The sequence below is a fragment of the Misgurnus anguillicaudatus genome, chromosome 23 (genome assembly GCF_027580225.2).
Source record: "Misgurnus anguillicaudatus chromosome 23, ASM2758022v2, whole genome shotgun sequence".
NCBI lineage: Eukaryota > Metazoa > Chordata > Actinopteri > Cypriniformes > Cobitidae > Misgurnus > Misgurnus anguillicaudatus.
Genome location: NC_073359.2, coordinates 25,937,471 through 25,961,856, shown reverse-complemented (window position 1 = coordinate 25,961,856; position 24,386 = coordinate 25,937,471). Strand labels below are relative to the sequence as shown.

General features: G+C 36.8%; 1 protein-coding gene across 4 annotated transcripts; it reads left to right on the top strand.

Moving 5' to 3' along the window:
- Positions 1-655: 655 nt before the first annotated feature.
- pxk (PX domain containing serine/threonine kinase) lies at positions 656-23,824 on the top strand. Of its 4 annotated transcripts, none has more exons than XM_073862282.1 (19): positions 656-917; positions 2,319-2,369; positions 4,885-4,932; positions 5,143-5,326; positions 5,422-5,499; positions 6,003-6,076; positions 7,681-7,755; positions 13,511-13,615; positions 13,824-13,925; positions 15,052-15,213; positions 16,825-16,942; positions 17,064-17,142; positions 17,331-17,379; positions 17,470-17,547; positions 17,757-17,843; positions 17,923-17,986; positions 20,692-20,751; positions 21,192-21,217; positions 22,354-23,824. In XM_073862282.1, exons 1-19 carry the CDS (start codon positions 804-806, stop codon positions 22,600-22,602), a joined length of 1,803 nt encoding a protein of 600 aa, XP_073718383.1. In that variant the 5' UTR covers positions 656-803; the 3' UTR covers positions 22,603-23,824. The 4 variants fall into 4 exon arrangements, with proteins under 4 accessions (XP_073718383.1, XP_073718382.1, XP_055073554.2 ...); XM_073862281.1 differs by having other exon boundaries at positions 20,689-20,751; XM_055217579.2 differs by lacking the exon at positions 21,192-21,217 and having other exon boundaries at positions 657-917.
- The last annotated feature ends 562 nt before the right edge of the window (positions 23,825-24,386 follow it).

Below are 24,386 nucleotides of genomic sequence, written 5' to 3'. Positions count from 1 at the left end.
CTGCGAATGGTCACGTGATTTCCTCCTCAACCTTTAGCTTCATTGCTAGCGGGGTCGCAAAGACACCAAGCTTGTTTTTCCACATTAAAACGACAAATAATGTAAGCAAGTGCATACATGAAGCCGATAGCCTTAAATGTATAAGCATATCACATTTACAAAATACCGAGCATCGAAACAAAAGATGAAAGAGTCATTTTAGCCACGAGCCCATGTTGTTTCCTGTTTGAGCATAGCGGGTTTTTTTATAAACGTAATAACGTCAACTATTAATTAAAATTGATCCGTTGTACAGTCAGGAAAAATACGTATAATACAGTACAATACAGTAAGGTGTAAAAAATTAAAATGCCATATTTAATTTATCTGTTTAAATGCGGTGCCAAAACAATGAAATATAAGTAGGGCAAACTTGAAGAAAACAAAATAAAAAATATCAGAAAAAATGTGCTAAGAAGGCGACATTTAAAAAAAAAACTTGATCACTTTTATAGTAAACAAATCGAAAGTGCGCACTGCGGCTCTGCGCAGTCTAATCAGCGTATAACATCAAAGTACCGCGAGAGGTATAGGAAAGCATCGCTCTCGCGGTACTTCTACGTCATACTCTAGTCGGTCTGCGCAGCACTCCATAGAATCAAACACGCCTTGTGATTCGCTTTCCCACGTTGTCACGCAGTGGAGAAGCGCAGTGGAAGTGAAGTGTTTAACCGTCACGTCCCTTTACCGACCGGGGCGGGCTCTCGGTTACACCGAACCCAGCGCAGTGGAATTGAAGCTGTTCCGTGTTGTTTTCCTTTGGGATGGCGTTCATGGAGCAACAGACGCCGCCGCTGTCCGGCAGGAAGCCGCCGCTGGACGACACCGTTCCGCTGATCGCCGTGATCGAGACCACGCAGAGTTTACAGTCGCACACGGTAAACGGAACCACCGGAGAAGCTTTGATCGGTTGTTTATATCCAGGCTGAGACCCGGGGGGTGTCGTATATAGACGGTTCTGGATCCGTAAACCAGCTAATATAGGAAACATATAAACAGTTAATGACGACAACGTGAATATCAAAGTTAATACTAATAGTGTTTAAAATCCATTTTTACGCTTTCTGTTGTTGATATAAATGTTGTTAATTGTTAATCGATTATGTTTAAGTATATTTTAAAATATATCATTATCAAGTATAAGATGACATTTTTTGACATTTACAGTTTAATGTTAATAGCCAACAGACTGGAAATACAATTTTATTTTAACCGTAACTTACTGTCAATGTAAACAAACATGCTTGAATGAAGAAATCATGAAATGTGTCAGCATTATAAAATTCTTTTTACTCGTAAAGTCTTTTGAATATTCATAATTTTTTAATGACGTGATATACGCGCTTACAAATAACATTTAAACGTTTATGACGCTTTATATAAAGATAAATCTCATGTGACACATAAACCACCTTTAAACTGATCTTGTGGCTTCATGCGTGTATATGAAAAACGATTCTTTGTATTACTGCTGCAAGAAATTTACTCGTGTTGTGAAAGCAAAGCCACATGAAAGCCCATCGCTTCCCCTCCTCATTTGTCATCTATTCACTTTTCATTACCCTGAAAATGAAACTGCTATGTAATCACTATTCAGCTCTTCAGTCTCTTGTCTCTCTCTCAGTCTACATTAACAACCTGTAGATATGTTTTATTGCCATACAGTATATTCATCTATTTTGCATCCTGAAAGAATGTAAATGCATGTGAAGACATGAAATGGTAAACGGAAATAATCAGTCATATAATAGATTTCCACTGAAATAGTCATGCATGATGGAAACTGTGACGGCAATAAAAGCATTAACCCTATGTTTAAGTGTTAGGAAAGTGTCAGGTGACATTTTCAAGGAGAGTCAAACATTAAAGTGTATGAGTAACATAATGATGGGGTCATTGTGAGGGGGCAGATGAGTTTCAGATGTGTAACTTGTACACTGCAAGTCTTTGGACTTCCTGGTTTTACACAATTTTCCTGTGAAACCCACAAAATGTGTAAATCCATGATTGCTAGACAGTATTTTGTAATGGAACAACCGAAATGAGCTTGATTATGGTTTTATTCTTTCGTGAATGAAATGAATTCCAATTATAAACTCTGTTCTTTATCATTATTATTAGTATAGCAAAGAAATGCATTTTGTTCATGGATAAAAAAAGGCTTAATGTGGAGTACTGGTGTTGGCTGGCCTTCAGACTGGTTTTCGGTGGTCTAACTGGTCAAGTTTGATGATGGTAGAGGTTTTGTAAACAGGACTTTTTGATTCTTCTGTTGACAGGAATACATCATTCGTGTACAAAGGGGAGTTTCCACAGATAACAGTTGGACGGTAAGTAAAACTGGAAAATATGTTTTAGCTACGCAATCTAGGGCTGTCACGATTATTGAAATTTGGCTGGCGGTTAATTGGCTAATAAATTGTGCTGATTATGACGATTATTTTGCCTGTTTAGGGCTTTGGCGGTAATGACGATTAATTGTCTGTTTTATTGCTTTGACATTTAGTTCTCTTTTCATAAAATAATTTTCACACATTGTTATGATTATTAAAAATTAAATATTTTGCAAGGTTTACCTGGCAGTAAATATGAATACACATAACACATATTTAAAAGTAATTATTTAATAAATATATCTTTCAAAAATTTAAAATTGTTCATAAGAAAAAAACACAATAAAGTGTCTGAAAAATAACTTAAAATAAGAATGCATTCAAAATAAACTGACTATACCAGAACAGGCCTTAAATAGTAGCCAATAGTTTTGGAAATGTATGTTTTACCTGGCAGTTCCTACTGCTTATCAAAGTTTTTTATACGGTATTGAATGGCTTTGCAATGATTCGCGTTACACTGTCAGTTAAGGAGTGCCATCTGATACGGTCTCGTTAATACAGGTGCTGCAGCTCCTCCTTGTGTTTATTAGAGAGATGTGCAATCATCGCGGTGATCTGAAATCATCGCAATGATGTCAAACAATCGGATGAAACGATTATTTAAATCATTGTGACAGCCCTAACGCAATCTTGATTTCATACATTGCTTCTGTATGTCTCTACCTTTCTGTGTGTCAGTCTGTCTGTCCGTCAACCTATATGGTGAATGTGATTTCACCAAGTAGGATGTGTTCCTGGATCAACACCATTGTAAGACATGTATTTTTCACGCCTAGCGCCACTAGAGGCCACAAGCGCCGCAGCACTGTCGCAAAGGAAAAGAACTGGCCAACCTTAAAACTAAACTAAAAACTAAACCTTTAAAACGCTAAATGATGAACATTTTGAGGCATCAGGGAGAAACGCAGTCATGTTACAACTTTCTGATGAGGAACTCGTCGTGGCAGAAGCCATTTCTCAATCTGAAGGTTACAGCCTCCGGATGTCTTATTTCTAAGCTGCATACGTCATCAAGACTGTCTTATTTCAGAATATTAACAATTATAAAGTTGACTATTATACCTAGGTAATCGTAAATTTTTGCAGTATGCTTATGACTTGCGAATGTAATGCTCAGTTTACCTTAAAAAACCAGGCTTGATGACGTATGCAGCCTGCATATTTGACCTCCGGAGGCTGCAGCCTTCCAATTGAGAGACGACCAGAAGTAATTCCTTGCCTTTTTCTAAACACATATTGTTGCATCGTCTCTCTCTCCCTCGCCACCAAGATTTTCCGCAATGGCGCTCGTATTTCCGCTCTTATGTGTGAAAATTGTCGCTCCAAATCCAAGTAAACCGATGCGTTTAGGTCTGCCGGCGCCGCTTTGTAATACGTCACGCGAGTGACAGCGGAACGCAGCAAATGAGGAAGAGAGAAGAGAGAAACGCTCGGATCTGATTGGTGAATGAATAGGGTTTGGTTTTACACTGTGTGAGTTTGAGCAAGTTTGACTGCTATAGCATCCTGGATTGTAATGTAAATACAGACAGTAAAAGAAAGGTAAAAACATGAACACGTGAATGCAGCATCTGAATACAGGGAACTATATGCAAGATAATCGCCGTCATTTATAAAGAAGATCGCATTTATGTATGAATCAAGATCGTGAGTTTATATAAAAAATTGCGTCGCCCGTGTCATAGGTACATGACACTAACACGGTGCCACAGTCACATAATAGAAGTTGCTCTCTACATTCCTTAAGTAGCCTCCAGCAAAATTCACGTTAAAAAAAATTGTGTGGAGGAAGTGACGTATGCCGTAAAGCAGTCGAATTTTGTAGTTTTTTTTGTGCTCTGGTTACTACCAGAAACCCTAAGTTTTCCCCTAAGACCCCGTCAGGCTATGGTAGACATGTCATTCAACCCATTTAAAGTCAATGTACTATCATAAGGGTCTTGAAAATTTATTATGAAGGTTGAAAAATTACATGGTGTCGCTTTAACCAATCAGATTGCAGTATTGGGGTGTATGTTTGATTTAGGTTTAGGGTTGGGATACTAATTATGCTAATTGGGGGTTAAAAATGGTTAGGTTTGAGTTAAGGGTAAGTTGGGGTATCTTTGTTTAAAACGTTGATCCAGGACCGACAAAAAATGTTGATCCAGTATCACATCTTACTTTGTGACCCTGTCTATCTACCTACTTGTCTGTCCGATCTGTCTGTCAGTTTGTTTATCTTTCTTTCTGTCTGTCTATCTGTCTGTTTATCTGTCTGTCTGTCTCTTTATCTGTATGTATGTCTATCTATCTATCTATCTATCTGCAGTATCTTCACTACATTATCTACCTACCTACAGTGTCTGTCTGTCTGTCTGTCTGTCTGTCTGTCTGTCTGTCTGTCTGTCTGTCTGTCTCTCTCTGTTAATGGAAGGTTTTTAAATTGATTTGACGTCTTGATTTTCAGGTCATCAGAAGATACAGTGACTTTGATATGCTGAATAACAGTTTACTGGTGAGTGCAGCGTTCGCTCAATCCCTTGACAAACGCTTTTTCCCATAAACGTCTTTCATCAATGTTCTGATTTAAAAGCAATGCTTTGACGTCGCAAATGGCCCTTCTCTTTTGCTGACTCATCAGAAAGGGCTTTTAACTTTACCCTTCCCGTCTGTCAAAAAATAACTCCAGTTTGGCTCTCCCATGCCCCACCCTTTGTTTTTACTGATCTGTGGTCTGAACCTGCCACTTCCTCCTAAGAAGCTGATAGGAAACATGGACCGAGAGTTTATAGCCGAACGTCAGAAAGGTCTTCAGGCTTATCTGAACTACATCACACGTCATCACGTCCTGTCCAGCTGTGAGATGGTCAAGAAGTTTCTCGACCCCAATTACTCGGCAAACTACACAGGTATAATGCACTTGTTATTGTGTATAATAAGTTGTGCATTCTCTAAAAAGAGCTTTATGAATTATTTTTTAAATCCCTTCTTTACTTTTTTTCAGAAATAGCTTTACAACAGGTGTCAATGTTCTTTAGATCCGACCCAAAATGGGAGGTTGTCGAGCCTTTAAAAGACATCGGTGAGTAAAGCTGACTTGCATCAGTGGACTCTCTTGCTAGTCTTACTGTTACTATGGTAACAGTAACTCCTCTGATTGGTCCATGTAATACGTCACTAGTTGAGCACCATTTAAGGCTGAAATTAAACCAACATTCGTTGGGCTCATGATAGATATTATTGCTAATAATCAATTTCACAAATCAATTTATTTATTGCAGATTTATTTCCAAGGAATCAGACTATTAGACGCATACCAAAAGCTATAAAGATTAGCTTTAAATGACAGAACAGCTATAAAGTTAATGATCTAAGTTATATTGATTTGCTTGTGGTGATGATGACACAGTTTATTTTCAGATCCTGGTGTCAGACGCTGCAGATGTGTGTGTTCATGACTCGTGGGAAATATTTATTTAGTTTTACCCTTAAGATGCACTAAAAAAAAAAACTTCAATCTCTCATAAGATTTATCATTTACAGTCACAAATTAAGATGTAATCGGTTGATGTTTGTGTTTTGTAGGCTGGAGGTTACGAAAGAGGTACTTCTTAGTCAAAGACAAAGATCAGCCCAAAGACAAACAAGTTTTAAGTTGGGTGAGTTTCATTTTTTGCGATATGCATAAAATTTTCTTGGTTTGAGATAATCTTGTACTTTGACCTCAACAGGTTTAATTCTCATTGGTACGGTTTCCCAGACAGGTTTTAGATTAATCCAGGACTAGGTCTTAATTATATTAGGACATTTAAGTAGTTTTTACAAACATACCTTACAAAAAGAATACTGATTTGCATCTTGAGGCAAAACAATGTCACTATACACTCATCTAATGGATTATTAGGAACACCTGTTCAATTTCTCATTAATGCAGTTATTTAATCAACCAATCACATGGCAGTTGCTTCAATGCATTTAGGGGTGTGGTCCTGGTCAAGACAGATCTCCTGAACTCCAAACTGAATGTCAGAATGGGAAAGAAAGGTGATTTAAGCTATTTTGAGCGTGGCCAGACGGGCCGGTCTGAGTATTTCACAATCTGCTCAGTTACTGGGATTTTCACGCACAACCATTTCTAGGGTTCACAAAGAATGGTGTGAAAAGGGGAAAACATCCAGTATGCGGCAGTCCTGTGGGCGAAAATGCCTTGTTGATACTATAGGTCAGAGGAGAATGAGCCGACCGATTCAAGCTGATAGAAGACCAACTTTGACTGAAATAACCACTCGTTACATTCGAGGTATGCAGCAAAGCATTTGTGAAGCCACAACATGCACAACCTTGAGGCGGATGGGCTGAACAGCAGAAGACCCCACCGGGTACCACTCCTCCACTACAAATAAAAAAAGAGGCAACAATTTACACAAGCCCCCCAAAATTGGACAGTTGATGACTGGAAAAATGTTGCCTGGTCTGATGAGTCTCAATTTCTGTTGAGACATTCAGATGGTACAGTCAGAATTTGGCGTAAACAGAATGAGAACATGGATCCATCATGCCTTGTTACCGCTGTGCAGGCTGGTGGTGGTGGTGTAATGGTGTGGGGGATGTTTTCTTGACACACTTTAGGCCCCTTAGTGCCAATTGGGCATCGTTTAAATGCCACAGCCTACCTGAGCAGTGTTTCTGACCATGTCCATCCCTTTATGGCCACCATGTACCCATCCTCTGATGGCTGGGAAATTGGTTTCTTGGACATGACAATGAGTTCACTGCCCCCACAGTCACCAGATCTCAACCCAATAGGGCATTTTTAGGATGTGGTGGAATGGGAGCTTCGTGCCCTGGATGTGAATCCCACAAATCTCCATCAACTGCAAGATGCTATCCTATCAATATGGGCCAACATTTCTAAAGAATGCTTTCAGCACCTTGTTGAATCAATGCCATGTAGAATTAAGGCAGTTCTGAAGGCAAAAGGGGGTAAAACACAGTATTAGTATGGTGTTCCTAATAATCCTTTAGGTGAGTGTATGTTAAGATATGTCAGTGCAAGATGTTTTTAAATTAAGCCAGCTCAAACATGCAACTAGAATAAGCCATGTCTGGGAAACCGCACCATTATTATATAACCCTTAATGTAGACCATGCTTTGTTTGTAGAAACAATACTGTATTTTATTCTATAGTATGCCACATGTTTGTAAAAGAAGGTGAAATTTTGTGACCGTGTTACTTGCAGTAATGCATTTCTTAAATTCTAGGTTGATTTGGGTCCAGATAAATTCTTATCGGACAAAGATCTCCAGTCGGCAATGAAGCTACTTTCTAGTTTGTCTGTAAGTCTTTTTTGGCCCATAAACTTTTGTTTATACCTTTAGCATTAGTAAATCTTTATTTTAAAATGTGTACTGTGCCTTTAAGACGCTGACCTCTGTTATGATTGGCCAGACTTGTGTTTTCTGAAGAAAACGTAAAAAAGAATTTTCAAGAGGAAAACTGACGATCACAATCATAAAATCCCTTTACGAAAGTCGCCCCAGTTGGCGGCCATGTTTGCAACACCTCCGAGCCGTTATTTCTGTCATGCAAGACTAAAGTCAGATATTTCCATAATCACAACATATTTCTGATCAACAATTAAACGTCACATTAACTGTACCATAACTTTTGTTTAAAATGCGCTATAAAACATATTTTTCAAGGTCATTGCGCATGCGTACAGGTTGTCAAGCGCCCCATGCAACACTTTATTGAACGTTATATTGTCCCCTCTTGGTCAATTTGCGATGGATTTGGGGTGTTTAGTATTAAGGCAAAACAGTCAAAGTCAAAAACCAAGCAAAATCAGGCAGAAATATAGCTGTAGGGCATGAATAACCTCATATTTTGTTATGAAGCTGAACATTGATGATAAAGATAAAAACATAGCATTTAAAAATCACTGTAAATGTTCTTGGTCACATTAAACACACATTTATCCAAAATGGCAATATGTTACAGACAGCAGACAGACAGTCTGCTGATTTAGATGTTGCGGATGGCGGATGAACAGACCCTGTCTTTGTGTGCAGACCCGAATGTTTGGATGGTTTGTATGAGATTGTCATGCGCCGTGCTTGTATTTCCTGCTTGCCTGGTTTTCTGCTTTGACTTTATCAATTGTCCTGTAATATTCAACAGATCTCACAAAGAGTCTGTGTTTCCAAATTATTAATCTACTGTATAAATTATAGAGACTTGGGAGGCGTGGTATTTTGACTTTGAATAATATAAAGTACATAGCTGTCATGTGTGGGGAAGAGACAGAATCCAGTTGCAGACAGCTCTTAACCAAAAAAGACTCTTGAGAGGGAAAAACAATGACAATAATTAAAATGTAGACATAACAGGGCAAGACATTATGGCGTCAAAAGACACACAACAAGAAGCAGACACAATGGCATTAAATTGGGGAGAACTAAACTAGGAAACGAGGACACACAGGTGAAGGGCGCAAACGAATCATGAATAATTAACAGGGGGGCGGGGTTAAGGCTTAAGACAGGAGAGCACATGGCACACAAGACACCGGCAACCCACCTTTTCATACAAAAACAAGACAACAATAAGGGCTGCAATGATCCTGGGACAAGAAACAAGTAAAAAGACATACAAAGGTGTCGTGAAAGGATCATGACACATAGAAATGTAGAAAAAACATTCAAAACACATTAGCAATCATACTGTAGCGCCCTAGCATCACAGCGGTGAGTTAAAGGCGGGGTACACTATTTTCAAGAAACACTTTAGGTGTGTTTGACTTCATGCGGCGCTGCGCAGATCGATCGCCGGCTGACTTGAAGCAGTGCATGCCAGTTAGTAATTTTGTCCGACTTGAGCTGGCGCTGCAGGCACGTGACTGTGTCATATGGTTTTAAAGTACAGCGAAAGCGTTTCAAAAGTAGCCGGCTAGCTCAGCCCGTGCAGCCTCTCCAGAGCGGACAACAGCGTTTCAAGTTTAATCCACCTTCAGTTCCACTAATAAACATTATAAATTCATGTTTTTATAACGACACAATATAACATATGTTATATTGTTAATATGCATACATATGTTATATTGTGTCGTGTAATAAAATAAAAACAAACTCTGTTGGTATTTTAATAATATAAGCTCGTTTCTTGTTATTTTCGGGCATACAGTATAAGCAGCAATTAAAATATTCAATATAAAATGTTTCTGGTTGCAACTTTTTATTAAAAGGCTTGTTTTTATCAAATTCACCATCTAATTCACTTCATTCGCGATTTAAAAAAGGGAAACACGGTGCACACGTCACTACGGCAAGCAGCAGATGTCCGGCTTGACGGCCCCGTCTTCAGTTCCTCCATTGACTGCATGCGGCAAACCTCGCCGATCGGTCTGCGCAGGGCCGGGTGATCTCAAATACACACCTAGGGAGTAGGGCCGAGTACCAAAACATACTTGTAGCCAATCAGCAGTAAGGGGCGTGTCTACTATTAATATCATTGCCTAGGTTGCGTATGTGTGGGTCTATCAAAAGAAGGTCCAGGGGTGTATTCCAGAAAGCAGGTTATGTGACTTACCCGGGTATGTTTAGGAGTAAGTAAGCAGATAACCTCTGAATTCGGTTCCAAAAACGGAGGTAACTTTCTGGTTATGTAAGTAACCATAGCAACTGACTCTCTGAAGATAAACTACTCCGGAGCAGGTTATGTTGCAGGGTAAGTTCATTTTAGTTAATGAAACGAGGCTCCGGAGGATGTCTGCGCAAGCGTGTACTTATGATGAGCGTGCAGCGGGCGTGGAAGCATATATTTTGCATAATATTACAATATTAAAGCATTTATTTTATTACATTTACAGTCGCGAATATTTATTTCTGTCTTAAAACATTTACGATATTTTCTTTAAAGAAACATTTTTTGTAATAACATGGTTTGATATTTGTGATTGGACTAATTACTATAAATTTAATTATGTCCATTATTGATAAAAAATTATTCATATTTGTGTTCGGACTAAATACTATACATTTAATTATGTTCATCATTAATATATCTCCAATATCAGTAGATGTATGAAACACATTTCCATAAGTTAATTAATGTTAACAAGTCTTTCACTTACTAGATAATTTGAGATGAATCTAAAGTTCTAATAAATTGTGTGTGCAAATACATTGTCAATATTGAGCCAGAAATCTTAACATATTTTACTTAAGTGACAATGTGCCAATGTTACAGTAACAAATAGAAACACATGATGCCTAGCCTATCAAAATAATAATTACTGAGGGACAGAAGTTACCCCTGCCTGCAGTCTCTGATAGGCATGTGCATCTAACCTGACCCACAGAATGACACCCATAAAGCACAGGCATGATTTAACACTGACCCACAGAATGACACAGGTGAAGCACAGACACTGACCCACAGAATGACACCCATGAAGCACAGGCACGATTTAACACTGACCCACATAGTGACACAGATGAAGCACAGGCATGATTTAACACTGACCCGCATAGTGACACAGGTGAAGCACAGACTTCATTAGGTGAATCACTATTGAATCACAGACATGGCATAGTGGTCAGAGATTTTCTATTATTAGTTAGATCATGTACACAATGAAATAAAATTATAAATATATATTACATAGTATCATATTTATTTCTTAAACATGCACTTCAGATCTGTAGCCCCCTCTCTACATTTGATCTATAGTTGGTATTTTTCTAAAATCACCTTTTTTTCTTTAAAATGGGCCTTTTGTGCTTTCCTGAGCTATCATTTTTGAGCCAAAGGGAAATTGAGATATTTGGTTATATTAGATGATACAGGATATATTAAAACATGTTGACACTAATGTAACATTTCTATTCTCCACTTCTGTCACAGCAGATCCTAATCGTCCAATTCAAATGAATGATCATTTTTAGTGTAGTGAACTGAAAAGCATTACACAAAATTATTGAAAATCTGTAAGGAATGTAAGCTTTACAATTAAAAGAGGGTGCATTTATCCGATAAGTAAATGTTAAAAAAGATGGCGATACAGTGTCATACAATGGAAAGTCCAAAAACTAAACAGGGTCATTGAAATAAGTACAAGTAGTACAAGTAGTGAATATAATCATAGTGCATTTTATGCATACACAATACAATCATATCTAAAAAAAAAAAAAAAACTGTAAATAAGCCTTATGACAGATTTATGCACTTTATATGCCACAACCCTTACAAAAATTAACCATGGTTTTATTGGTGTAAAGTTGTAAAGTTTTTCTGTGCATTGATTCAGTAAAACTATGGTTTTACTACACTTACCATGGTTTTAACTATGGTTTTTGAAAACCTTACCATGGTTTTACTGTAACCATGTTTTTTTGTTTTAACTGTAGTAAAGCCATTGTTCATTTTTGTAAGAGAAAAGATAATCTTATATATGTCAAATTATATCTAATTAGATATAATTAATATATTTAAAATCATATATAAAATCTATGATTATTTTTACAGGCTTTTAAATAATTGTTAAATAATATTATGTGTATTTTCGTTGAGACACATATAATATTGGACTTAAATGGGGTAAAATATGTTCGTATTAATTAATTAATTTTATGTTTTGTAATCACGCACTTATATAACGTTATAAAACGTTGATTTTGACAGAAAGTATTGGTTTATAATGCTATTTCTCATTTAAAAACTTTAAAGTTCTCTGATGTTTCCATGGTGACTCGTGAAATCTGTGATCCATTGACAATGCCTTTATGTTGTTACCGTGAGTGCGCATTAACTCTGGGTTACTTTCAGCGGGTTGATTGAACTAACTCTTAAACTGTGTTTTGGAACCAACATACCCAGAGTAAGCAAGTTTGGGGTTGATCAACCCAAAGTTCAGGGTTAATCTGATGGTAAGTTAACCCTGCTTTCTGGAATACACCCCTGATTCTATTGGGGTAGGGGCGAGTTTGTTTCGGTGATTTCAAATGTCAACATTGGCTTTCAGAGATCATGCGCCCTGCCTTTAAGCGTTGCAAGCCCCATAGAGTGCCACAGGGATGACGTATTTTTTTAGGCCAACCCGGAAGTTAGCGGGACACTGGTCCCCTCGCTAAAAAGCCTATTATTTTTTTCCCATAGACTTTTGGATGTTCGCAAAAAATAAGCTCTTTGTTAAACAAAATTTGAAAAAAAACATACTCCTTTTTTACAGGTAAACGCAACTTTTATGAATTTTGAAGTCAAAATTTGGCTTTTTGTATTTTTAGTCAACACATTTACTAATTTAACTTTAGTTTGTGGCTTATTTTTTGCGATAATCCAAAGGTCTATGGGAAAAGTTAATAATTTTTTCTAGGGAACCAGTGTCCCGCTAACTAACGGGTTCATGTAGTGGCAAAAAGCCTTAGCTTCTCCCCTTATCAAACCCCTCAAAGAGATGCTCAAAGACTATCTGCCCTCCCAAAATCTGACTCCATTTTTAAACAGTAAGATCAAACACTTTTTATCTGAGATGACGTACACTTTTCTCATTGATCTCGGCCTGCCACAATACATTTTTTTAATTAATTTGTTTGATGTAGCAGAAGTGCAGCTGAATCCTTCCTCATATCTAAAATGACGTATTCTGCTTATTGGTTCTCATGGCCTTGGCCTAGCTTGCGCAGATACCTTTTTGTTAATATAGCAAAATACAGCTGGACGACTTCTCTAATCTAAAATGACGTACTCTTATTTATCGGCCTTGTTTCTCATAATAATCGTGGCAGGATCGCACCTGGGCTCTTTTAATTATGAAACCAAAGTTAGCTGAGAAAATGAAATTAAAAAGTCAACTGAGAAAACTAAAGTTTAACCGGGTGTCATCATAACCTTGTGTAGAAACAATAGGCGTAGTATTATATTAATATAATGTATGATCAGTAATATACACAACGAAATCTACTATATTCGCTTACAAAAATACATCATCCCTGCGGCACTCGATTTACGTTTTCTTCAGAAACTGAAAATAAAATAGTTTATTTGGAGTTTGTATGTTTCTTACTGCAGCTGTTTTTTGTTATCGTTGTATAGCATCCAAACATCTCTACGATCAGTTTCGCCACCGCAAGCGAATCGTCTGCACTGATAATTCGGGTTTTCAACGAGAAAGGAACTCTTAGGGATCACATCTGCCAGGTTAGTTGCTATTTTTCACATCTCTTTACTATAGTGTAAATACGTCAAAGGGATTCATAAAACATATCTTTTGTTGTAGTTTTTAGTCGTTAAAAAAACATTAAATGTTTTCTGTTACTCTAATGTATACTGTTAACGTGTTATTTATTTTTTATTTTGTTATATGTTTGTTTATTTTTTATTATTATTATGTTTTTTAATTTGTAAGGTGAAGCCAAAAGAACCCTTTCTGAAGAAGTACTGCAATCCCAAAAAGATCCAGGGTTTGGAGCTGCAACAAATCCAAACATATGGGAGACAGATTCTGGAGGTCTGTTTTGATACAGCGCTGTATTCATACTACATTTTCAGTTTATTGCGCAAGGCTGTTTCAGCTTAAAGGAATATTCCCTTTTCTTAAAAGAAAAATCCAGATAATTTGCTCACCACCATGTCATCCGGGATGTTGATGTCTTTCTTTGTTCAGTCCAGAAGAAATTGTGCTTTTTGAGGAAAACATTGCAGAGTTTTTCTAATTTTGATGGACTTTGGTGGAGCCCAACATTTGATACTTGGCTCAACACTTAACAGTTTTTTTCAACGGAGTTTCAGGGGACTATAAGCAGTCCCGGGCGAGGCATGGGGGTCTTGTCTAGCGAAGCGATTGTCGTTTTTGACAAGAGAAATGGAAAATATATACTTTTAGACCACAACTTTTCGTCTGGGTCCGGTCCAGCGCGACCTAACGTAAATGCGTAGTGACGTAGGGAGGTCACGTGTTACATATATAAAACACACATTTGCGGACCATTTTAAACAATAAACTGCCACAAAGACATTAATTAGTATCAGTTGACATACAACAACGTAAGAACGGTACTCTTTCAAGACGCTTGTAAACACTGGGGCGGAGTTTCGCGTTCGTCCTCTGTGACCTCTTGACGTCATGACGTATTGCGGTGACGTAGTGGGGTCAGCTGGCGCATCACGACCGGATCTACACGACGAGAAGTTGTGCTTTAAAAGTGTATATTTGTTATTGTTATATCGTTTCGCTAGATAAGGCCCTTATGCCTCGTTTGGGATTGTTTATAGTCCTTTGAAACTCCGTTGAAAAAAACTGTTAAGTGTTGAGTTAAGCATTAAATGCTGGGTTCCATTAAAGTCCATCAAAATTAGAAAAATTCTGCAATGTTTTCTCCAAAAAACATAATTTCTTCTCGACTGAACAAAGAAAGACATCAACATTTTGGATGACATGGTGGTGAGTAAATTATCTGGATTTTTCTTTTAAGAAAATGGACTAATCCTTTAATACTTCAAATCTCTTTCTATACTTGTTTTGCATAATTTTTCTTAAAGTTTAATTCCCAATTTATTACTTTTCCTACAATGCAATCACCTTATATTACCTGTAATTGCAAATCTAATTTTTGTTTTGTCATTTGTTGTCACAGGCACTGAAATTTCTTCATGATAAGGGTTTCCCATACGGACATCTCCATGCATCTAATGTTCTAATAGAAGATAACACATGCAAACTCTTGGATATCGAGAATTCATTACTGGGACTGCCGTCATATTATAGACCATATTTCACACAATTCAGGAAAATTAATGTAAGCTCCCTTTACTATATTTTTACTAAATACATTTAATTAAAGGCACTGTGTGTAAATTTTAGCAGAATCTAGCGGTAAGATTGCGAATCACAACCAATTGCTTAGTCCATTGCTCACCCCTTCCTTTCGAAATGCATAGAGAAGCTACGGTAGCTGCCACAAGACAAACTAACTGTCATCGTCTGAGACATCGTATGGACGAATTTCGCTCTATAGAGCTACTGTAGAAACATAATGGTGACTTCAACGTAAGGGGACCGGTGGTGTATGTAGATAAAAACGTCTCATTCTAATATAGTTTTTTTTTATGTATAGTTATGTATAGTATAATGCATTTCTGTCAATAAATCCTCCTAAAATTTACACACTGCACCTTTCAGTTATTAAAGTGACATTCAACTTAAAAAAAAAAATAGGCTCATTTTCCAGCTTCCCTAGAGTTAAACATTAGATTTTTACCATTTTGGAAACCATTCAGCTGATCTCCGGGTCTGGCGGTATCACTTTTAGCATAGCTTAGCATAATCCATTGAATCTAATTGAACCATTAGCATCACACTCAAAAATAACCAAAGAGTTTTGATATGTTCCCTATTTAAAACTTGACTCTTCTGTAGTTACATCGTGTACTAAGACCGACAGAAAATTAAAAGTTGTGATTTTCAAGTCCACCTTAGTAACTTTCTAAAGCAGGGGACTATTTTCGGGCAGTGCGTAATATCACTACGCCTGCTGCAGCCATGTTACAGCAGTAAAGTCCTTGATTATTACGCCAGAATGAGAGTATAGTTCCTAGACATATCTGCCTAGAAAATCGTAACTTTTAATTTTCTGTCGGTCTTGACTACAGAAGAGTCAAGTTTTAAATAGGAAAATATCCAAACTCTTTGATTATTTTTTTAGCGTGATGCTAATGGTCTAATCAGATTCAATGGATTATGCTAAGCTATGCTAAAAGTACATGGATGGAATGGATTACAAACAGTAAAAATCAAATGTTTAACTCTAGGGGAGCTGGAAAATTAGCATATTTTTTTTTTAAAGTAGAATGTCCCTTTAAGCATTAACCCACCCTTTCCCCGCCATTTATGAGTTATCTCATTAATTAAGAAAAAATGCTTCTCTGCCAATGACGAGTTTTTACGGCAATCCATATTTTCATTATTATCCACTAGGTGGCGCTCTTACCCAACTTATAAAACACTGAAGCGTTTACTGATCCAAAAACAGTGAAACTCGGTGTATGTTTTGATCATCGCTCTAAATCTGATCTCTAACAAAGTGCTTCACAAAAACGCAATTATCTCAGCTTTTTGCTCAAAATTCTGTATTTTTGAAGAAACCTACCCATATTTGCGGGTGATAAAACAGAAGAAATGAAGATAGATTGAAACAGACGGTCTGTTCTTTCATTTGATAGATTTGTATGTTTATATATTTAAATAAGAACATTTTCTGGAAGGCATTAAACTTTTGTGAAAAATCATAAAAAATGCTGGTGCTGGCTGGCAACTTTTTTTAAACGCTGGCGGGGAAAGAGTTAATAATACATAACTTACACCAACCCAAAATTGTATTTGATCAAACTTCTGTTATATTCTATATTAGACAACGGAAAGCATTGATGTTTATTCGTTCGGACACTTGCTTTATGAAATGACGTATGGACGCCCACCGGACGCTGTTCCCGTGGATCAGTATCCTCCCGCTCCGTTCTCCTCTGTAGGTCAGTACCTGTGTTTTCAAAATGCTTACTTTTATAAAATGCTCACTTGGATCCCAACCAACAGGGTGTTTGAAAGAAGCACTTCGGAATTAAATATGTGATTATTTTATTTACACTGTAGTCTCTGTACTTCAATCCATCTTGTCCACGGAAGCTTGCAAAACGGGAATGCCAACCGTTTCCCAACTACTACAAACCCAGTGAGTTCTTCCTGTCAGGCCTTCAGGAGTGAATCTTTAAAAGTCTAAATTTGATAATTTCTGAAATTAACTTTAAAGAAGTAAACGTTAATGTTGTCATTGTTCACAATTAGTTTTACTTTTTTTATTTTTTCTGATTTTCAATATTATGAAGAAACTGTTGCTCAGTTTAACTTTCGTCATAATAGGTTGTTCAACGACGTGTTGCTGTTTAACATGGAGAAACCTCAGTTTAAGGTAAAAGACAACAAACTTTGAGATGAAGTGGTTAAAAATAACTACCAACTTAGATGAAACTAACTTTTTTAACCCTTATTTATTTTGCAGATCAGTTCAAAATTAAAGGAGGCCCTGAAATCATCTAAAGAGTGCTTAGAGAAACGTCTTGTGGAGGAACAGAGGACGGCCAGTTTATCTATGTCTTCAAAAACTACACTAAAGTCTCTCTCAAGTGCAAATAAGTAAAGCTGATTTAGTGACTTTGGTGTAAAGGAATGCAATATTTTCCACCTCCCCCTGATGACGACTGAGTCAGAATATGTTAAAATCGCAGTAATTCAACTATTCCTAGAAGTCTCTGTTCAATAACGTTACTGAAACTTTGCTTGTTTCAGATCCACCAGCACAAGAGGTTGTCGCGAGCGCAGTCACACCACGGATCTGAGGAAGAGAAGAGGAAAAGAAAGATATTGGCCAGAAAGGTGAACGAATTTGACCTCTTTACCATAAATGTGACGGTTGTGTTTTATTTTGAAACCAACACGGCTATTTTGGTTCCAGAAATCCAGGCAGTCGACTTACGAAAATGAAGAGGATCTCTCTGTGAAATACAATAATAACTCTGGTATGTTATGTATCATTTTAGCATTCACAAACTAAAATGATCACCACAGGTGAATTGCAACGTTTGTTTCAAAGATGATAAAATAATAGTTCAAATTTTGCTGGTTTAATGCGTTTTTATATTAGAAAGTCTAACTAGCCAACATAGCTAATGTTTACTAGCCAGCCTTCACTATCCTACAAAAACTCACTGCTTCGTGATTATCTTAATAACTATTTCCATGATAAACACAGTTTTCATTATTTCCCTGGTGCTTCAGGATTGTGGGTAAGCAACTAGCTAACATTACCTAGCTCTCCCCCGTTAGCCTGCCAAAGCTCAGCGCAAATTGTCGTTTCCATTATAACTGATTTCTTAGATTGACCTTTTGCCGTAGGATTTTAGTTAGCTAGACCTGGGATTGACACCAGGATAGACCTGGAGTTCTAATATTACCTAGTTACAAAATTAGTTAAATGTTAGCCGGCTCACAATAAACTGAATAGTGTGCCGATAATACCTAGCTGCTAGCCTGCAAGGCTTAGCGCAGTGTAAATTGCTGTTTCCATGGTAACTGATCTCTTAGATTGACCTTTTGCTGCAGGATTTTTGGTTGGTAGGTAGCTAGCTAACGTTAGGTAAATGGTAGCTAACCTTTGGTAGCTCATAATATACTAAATAGTGTGCTGATTACACTACATTTAAATTTAACAATGATGGGTAAATGATGTGTTAAAATTACCCAGCTAGTAGCCTGCAAGACTTAAAGGAATAGTCTACTCATTTTCAATATTAAAATATGTTATTACCTTAACTAAGAATTGTTGATACATCCCTCTATCATCTGTGTGGCACGTAAGCGCTGGAGCGCGCTGCGACGCTTCGATAGCATTTAGCTTAGCCCCATTCATTCAATGGTACCATTTAGAGATAAAGTTAGAAGTGACCAAACACATCAACGTTTTTCCTATTTAAGACGAGTAGTTATACGAGCAAGTTTGGTGGTACAAAATAAAACGTAGCACTTTTCTAAGCGGATTTAAAAGAGGAACTATATTTTATGGCGTAATAGCACTTTTGGGAGTACTTCGACTCGCCTGAAAAGTCCGCTCCCCTTCTCCCTCTCATAATGGGAGAGGGAGGGTGTTACTGCGCCGAGTCGAAGTACTCACAAAAGTGCTATTACACCATAAAATATAGTTCCTCTTTTAAATCCGCTTAGAAAAGCGCTACGTTTTATTTTGTACCACCAAACTTGCTCGTATAACTACTAGGAAAAACGTTGATGTGTTTGGTCACTTCTAACTTTATCTCTAAATGGTACCATTGAATGAATGGGGCTAAGCTAAATGCTATCGAAGCGTCGCAACGCGCTACAGCGCTTACGTGCACGCACACAGATGATAGAGGGATGTATCAACAATTCTTAGTTAAGGTTATAACATAGTTTAATATTGAAAATGAGTAGACTATTCCTTTAACGCGGTGTAAATTGTTGTTTCCATGGTAACCGATCTGTTAGATTGACCTTTTGCTGCAGGATTGCAGGTAGATAGCTAGCTAACATTAGGTAAATGGTGTGCTAATATTACCTAGCTGCTAGCCTGCAAGGCTTAGCGCTGTGTAAATTGTTGTTTCCATGGTAACCGATCTCTTAGATTGACCTTTTGCTGCAGGATTGCAGGTTGATAGCTAGCTAACGTTAGGTAAATGTTAGCTAACCTTCGCTAGCTCGCAATAGGCTGAATGTTAGCTAACTTTTGCTAGCTCACAATAACCTAAACAGTGTGCCGATTACGGACACTAGAGATTGACCTGTAATTTAACGATTTTGAGTAAACGGTGTGCTAATATTACCTAGCTGTTATCCTGCACGGCTTTGCGTAGTAGGGTAAATTGCAACCTTTTGCTGCAGGATTGCAGGTTGATAGCTAGCTAACGTTAGGTAAATGTTAGCTAACCTTCGCTAGCTTGCAATAGGCTGAATAGTGTGGCGATTACAGAGACCAGGGATTGACCTGTCATTTAACGATTATGGGAAATGTTGTGCTAATTTACCTAGCTGCTAGCCTGCAAGGCTTAGCGCTGTGTAAATTGTTTTCATGGTAACTAATCTCTTAGATTGACCTTTTGCTGCAGGATTTTTGGTAGGTAGCTAGCTAACGTTAGGTAAATGTTAGCTAACTTTCTCTAGGCCACAATAAACTGAAAAGTGTGCCGATTACAGAGACCCGGGATTGACCTGTCATTTAACGATTATGGGTAAACGGTTTGCTAATATTACCTAGCTGCTAGCCTGCAAGGATTAGCGCAGTGTAAATTGTTGTTTTTATGGTAACTGATCTCCTAGATTGACCTTTTGCTGCAGGATTGCAGGTAGATAGCTAGCTAATGTTAGGTAAATGTTAGCTAACTTTCTCTAGCCCATAATAAACTGAAAAGTGTGCCGATTACACAGACCTGGGATTGACCTGTCATTTAACGATTATGGGTAAATGGTGTGCTAATATCGCCTAGCTCCATGGTAACAAATATTTTTCAGATTGATATTATAGAGACCTGGGATTGACCTGTCATCGTGATTTCGTGCTGCAATGACTTTTGTGGCAGTTTTAGGACATTTATTACTTTTATCTAGCACAGATATTTTGCTTAGTCACTGTCTAAGAACCTTTGACGTTAGACATTGTACATTTTGCATTCATAATCTAAACTGTTTTTAGCAGGTTCTGGGGCGAGCTCTCCTCCCACCTGCCCGTCCTCACCCACCCCACAACCTGGATCAGGTATATCTCATTTATAAATCCATCTATCCATACTTCAACATCAAATATCTTTGTCTTTAATAGTTAATCCACATTACATACAGGTCTGTATTTTATATTTGTTGTATGATGTGGTAAAATGTCTTAGATTGTAACTCATACTGTCTTGTATAATGTGTTCACACCACCACTTTATTTCCTGCCTTTCAATTACTGATCAGTCATAACTCATAACTTAATCAATCATTTTTAATCTTTCTTATCTCCGAAATTAATCTTTGGGTTAGCCATTCCTCTCGAAATTGGTTGCAATCTGCATTCATCTTACCAGATCATGATCATCATTTTCAATACGATGTGTCTTCTCATACTAATGTGATAAGTAATTTGTGTCTCACTCTTTCTCTCTCTCTCTCTCTGTCTTTCTCTCTATCTTTCTTATGCTGTCTTCAAAACTAGAGCATGCACCATTTTGAACATGTGTGGGGTAAAGTAATTCAATAATAATAATAATCTATTACCACCATAAAGTTGCAACTTACCCTTTCTCAGTAGTACGCAATGATTTCTCCAAGACAGATTAAGGCATGCAAATGAGGTGGTTTTAGTCTACCGAGAAGGGTTATGCAACTTTAAAACTTCACAATCTGCAATCGTCTGTTCTGGTGAAAAATAAAAAATTCATTCTGGACTTGTAGGTTATCTTTAGACACTATCGTGGCAATTTGATCGGGATGTTGTGGATTGTGATGGTTATTTTATGTATGTATGTATGTATATTTCGGTAACTGATGTGATAATAGTCATTCAAATTTTGGATAAAGAAAACAAGTGCACTTATGGTGGAGATGACATTTGAAACATGTAAACAATAGTTACTAGTGCTGCACGATATATTGAATCCGCGGGAGTATCGCAAGTGCGCATACCGCAATATACATATAGCAATGTTTTGCAGTAACTTAAAGATTTTAATACTTCAAAAAGTTATGAGACAAAGATAGTGATGCTTTTTTATGTTGTTATATAATTTTCAGTGTAAAAAAAATTTTAATTATTGAATGTAATATAAAATGATTAAAAGAAATATAATTAATAAAAAAGTGATTTTACAAATATCGCAGCGCATATCGCACCATGTAGAAAGTTATTGCATATTGAATTCGTCTTCAATATCGTGCAGCCCTAATAGTTACATTTCACTGATTGGTTAAAAAGGCACGAGTTATGCTATCCATCACTTATTTCCCTAAAGGCGATTGGTCAGTAAATGCACGTTGTATCAGCATCAAGCTACTTTAAAGCCAACATGAATTGGAAACTGACCATATTTCATTTGTTAAATGCATTCTTGATATAATTTTGCATGATTCATTAGTTTACGTTCTTATCAATTCGCAAATAAAAAAATTTAGTATTTTGTTCCACTTTCTGTTACGAAAGTATAACGTGCAACAAATACTATTTCGTGTTGGCTTTAAAAGTTTTCACATGTGGTAAGTGTATCATTATAACTGGCACTTTTGCGTTTTGCATCTTCCTGTTTATATACAATAGAGAATTATAGGTATGTAAACAATGTATGTTTTTTAAAATGCAACCTGTTTCCTCTGAATAACGCAGGAGCACCTCCAGCACCTCCTCTTCCTCCTCCTGCTGCTCCACCTGCTCCACCACCTCCACCTCCAGGGTTCGACTCCAGCCCGCCATCCCTCACACCCCCCAGTGCCAACGGCGTGGGCCGGGGTGCCCTTCTCAGCTCCATTCAGTCCTTCAGCAAAGGCAAACTTAAAAAAGCAAAAACCGTCGATCGGAGCAGTGCTCGTTTGTGAAAAAAAGTCGAGATTGAAACTGAGTTCGTTCTTGTGTTAGTCCACTTTTGTGGCTTTTAGCAGCATCCGTCTACAGTGAAGAATGATTGTGTTTATATTTAAACGTCTTTTATGTTTGTCAGCTTGTTTGTTTATTTGTTTTATTCACTTTTTCATAGACGTTAACAGTCAGCGCTTTTGTTATGCTGCTCATTGTAACCTAAACAGTTCTGCTTGGACCAGCTGTTGTATAAAAATTTGACTTTAGTGACTTTTAAAGACAGACACAAGATGGAGAACGAGGCCGGCACATTTATTTAAGATAAAGGAAAACTGGATTTTATTGTTGTTGGTACATAAAACTTGCTGCAGAGTTATATTTTTAATGCTTTCATGCTGAATTGAATCTTGACATTTTAATTCAACGACTTGCAATATTATGCCTTTTGGTTACCTATTGTTGGTTCATTTTGAAGGGTTTGGGGTGAGGATTTTTAGCGTTTGCCACATTTACCATTGTGCCTAAAAGCTGAGAGCGTTCTTTGTTCTCTTTGTAATTCTGAGCTACATTGTTCGTATTTTCTCTTTTGGAAAAAAGTAAAATTTTTATTCTTGTTCTGCAAGATCACAATCAATACGTTGCACAAGTAATAACATTAAGAAGAAATGCATTTATTTTTAAGCCCCTTGCATGATGTGATGCGCTGTATGAGACGACAAAAATAGTGACTTTTGCCATTGTGATGTCAATTGTGCAACCCAATCCTATTGGTCGTTATAATTTTAAGTCACCTGTTGAAAGTAAGGAGCCTCCTAAATTCATCAGATCCTGTTTCTGATTTAGTGATGCACAGTAGATCACCTTTAACGTCATCTTTTGCTCTTGTAACAGTAATCCCATTTGTATATAGATTCATGAAAACATGATGGTTAAATACAGTTAGTCTTTGCTTTGTTATTATCGTGGGGGATATTGAATAATGTTTTCATTTTCGCTGCAGCACTTTACCGCTGAATATTTAGCAGTGGTCCTGAAAAGAAGAAATAAAGTTTACAGAGTTTATGTCAGTAGGGGGACAATGTCAGTTTTTGAATACGTTTAATAATGAAGATATCTGCCCTCTGTACTGTTGCCACAACTAATGTTAAAAGCACTGGAGGTGAACATCCTCAAAATGCTTAGAAGAATTTCCCTGCCTAAAATGTGTATTGGCAATATTTTAAAAGAATTATATTGTTGTGTTTTAGTTGTGAACATTCAAGTAAAGACGAACACAATGGAACCGATCTCATGTGATTTATTCACTTTTATGTATTACATGATATAAACAAATATATTATTATTAATGATTTAGACAAAATAATAAATGCATTTTGAATAAAGCTACATAAATTAATGTAAATATATATATATATAAATATAGTCATATTTATAGTGTTTTTATATTACTATGTATATTTATAATATATTTGTATTTCTTAAGGTTCTCTATAACTATCTACCTACCTATTTATGTATATTTCTATTTAACTAAATAACTAATATATTTATAATATTAAAAGATAAAACAGTACAATTAAACTGGCTTTATAAAGTTCTTTGTCTTTTTTCTGTCTATAATGTATATGCATAACTATTATATTTATAATATTAATACATAAAAATAATTAAACAATTTATATAAAAAGTAGGGCTGTCAAAAGATTAATCGCATACAAAATAAAAGTTTGTGTTTGCATAATATATTTGTGTGTGTATTGTGTGTTATTATTATGTATAAAAAATATGTACGTACATTTTTATTTATTTATATATATATATATATATATATATATATATATAAT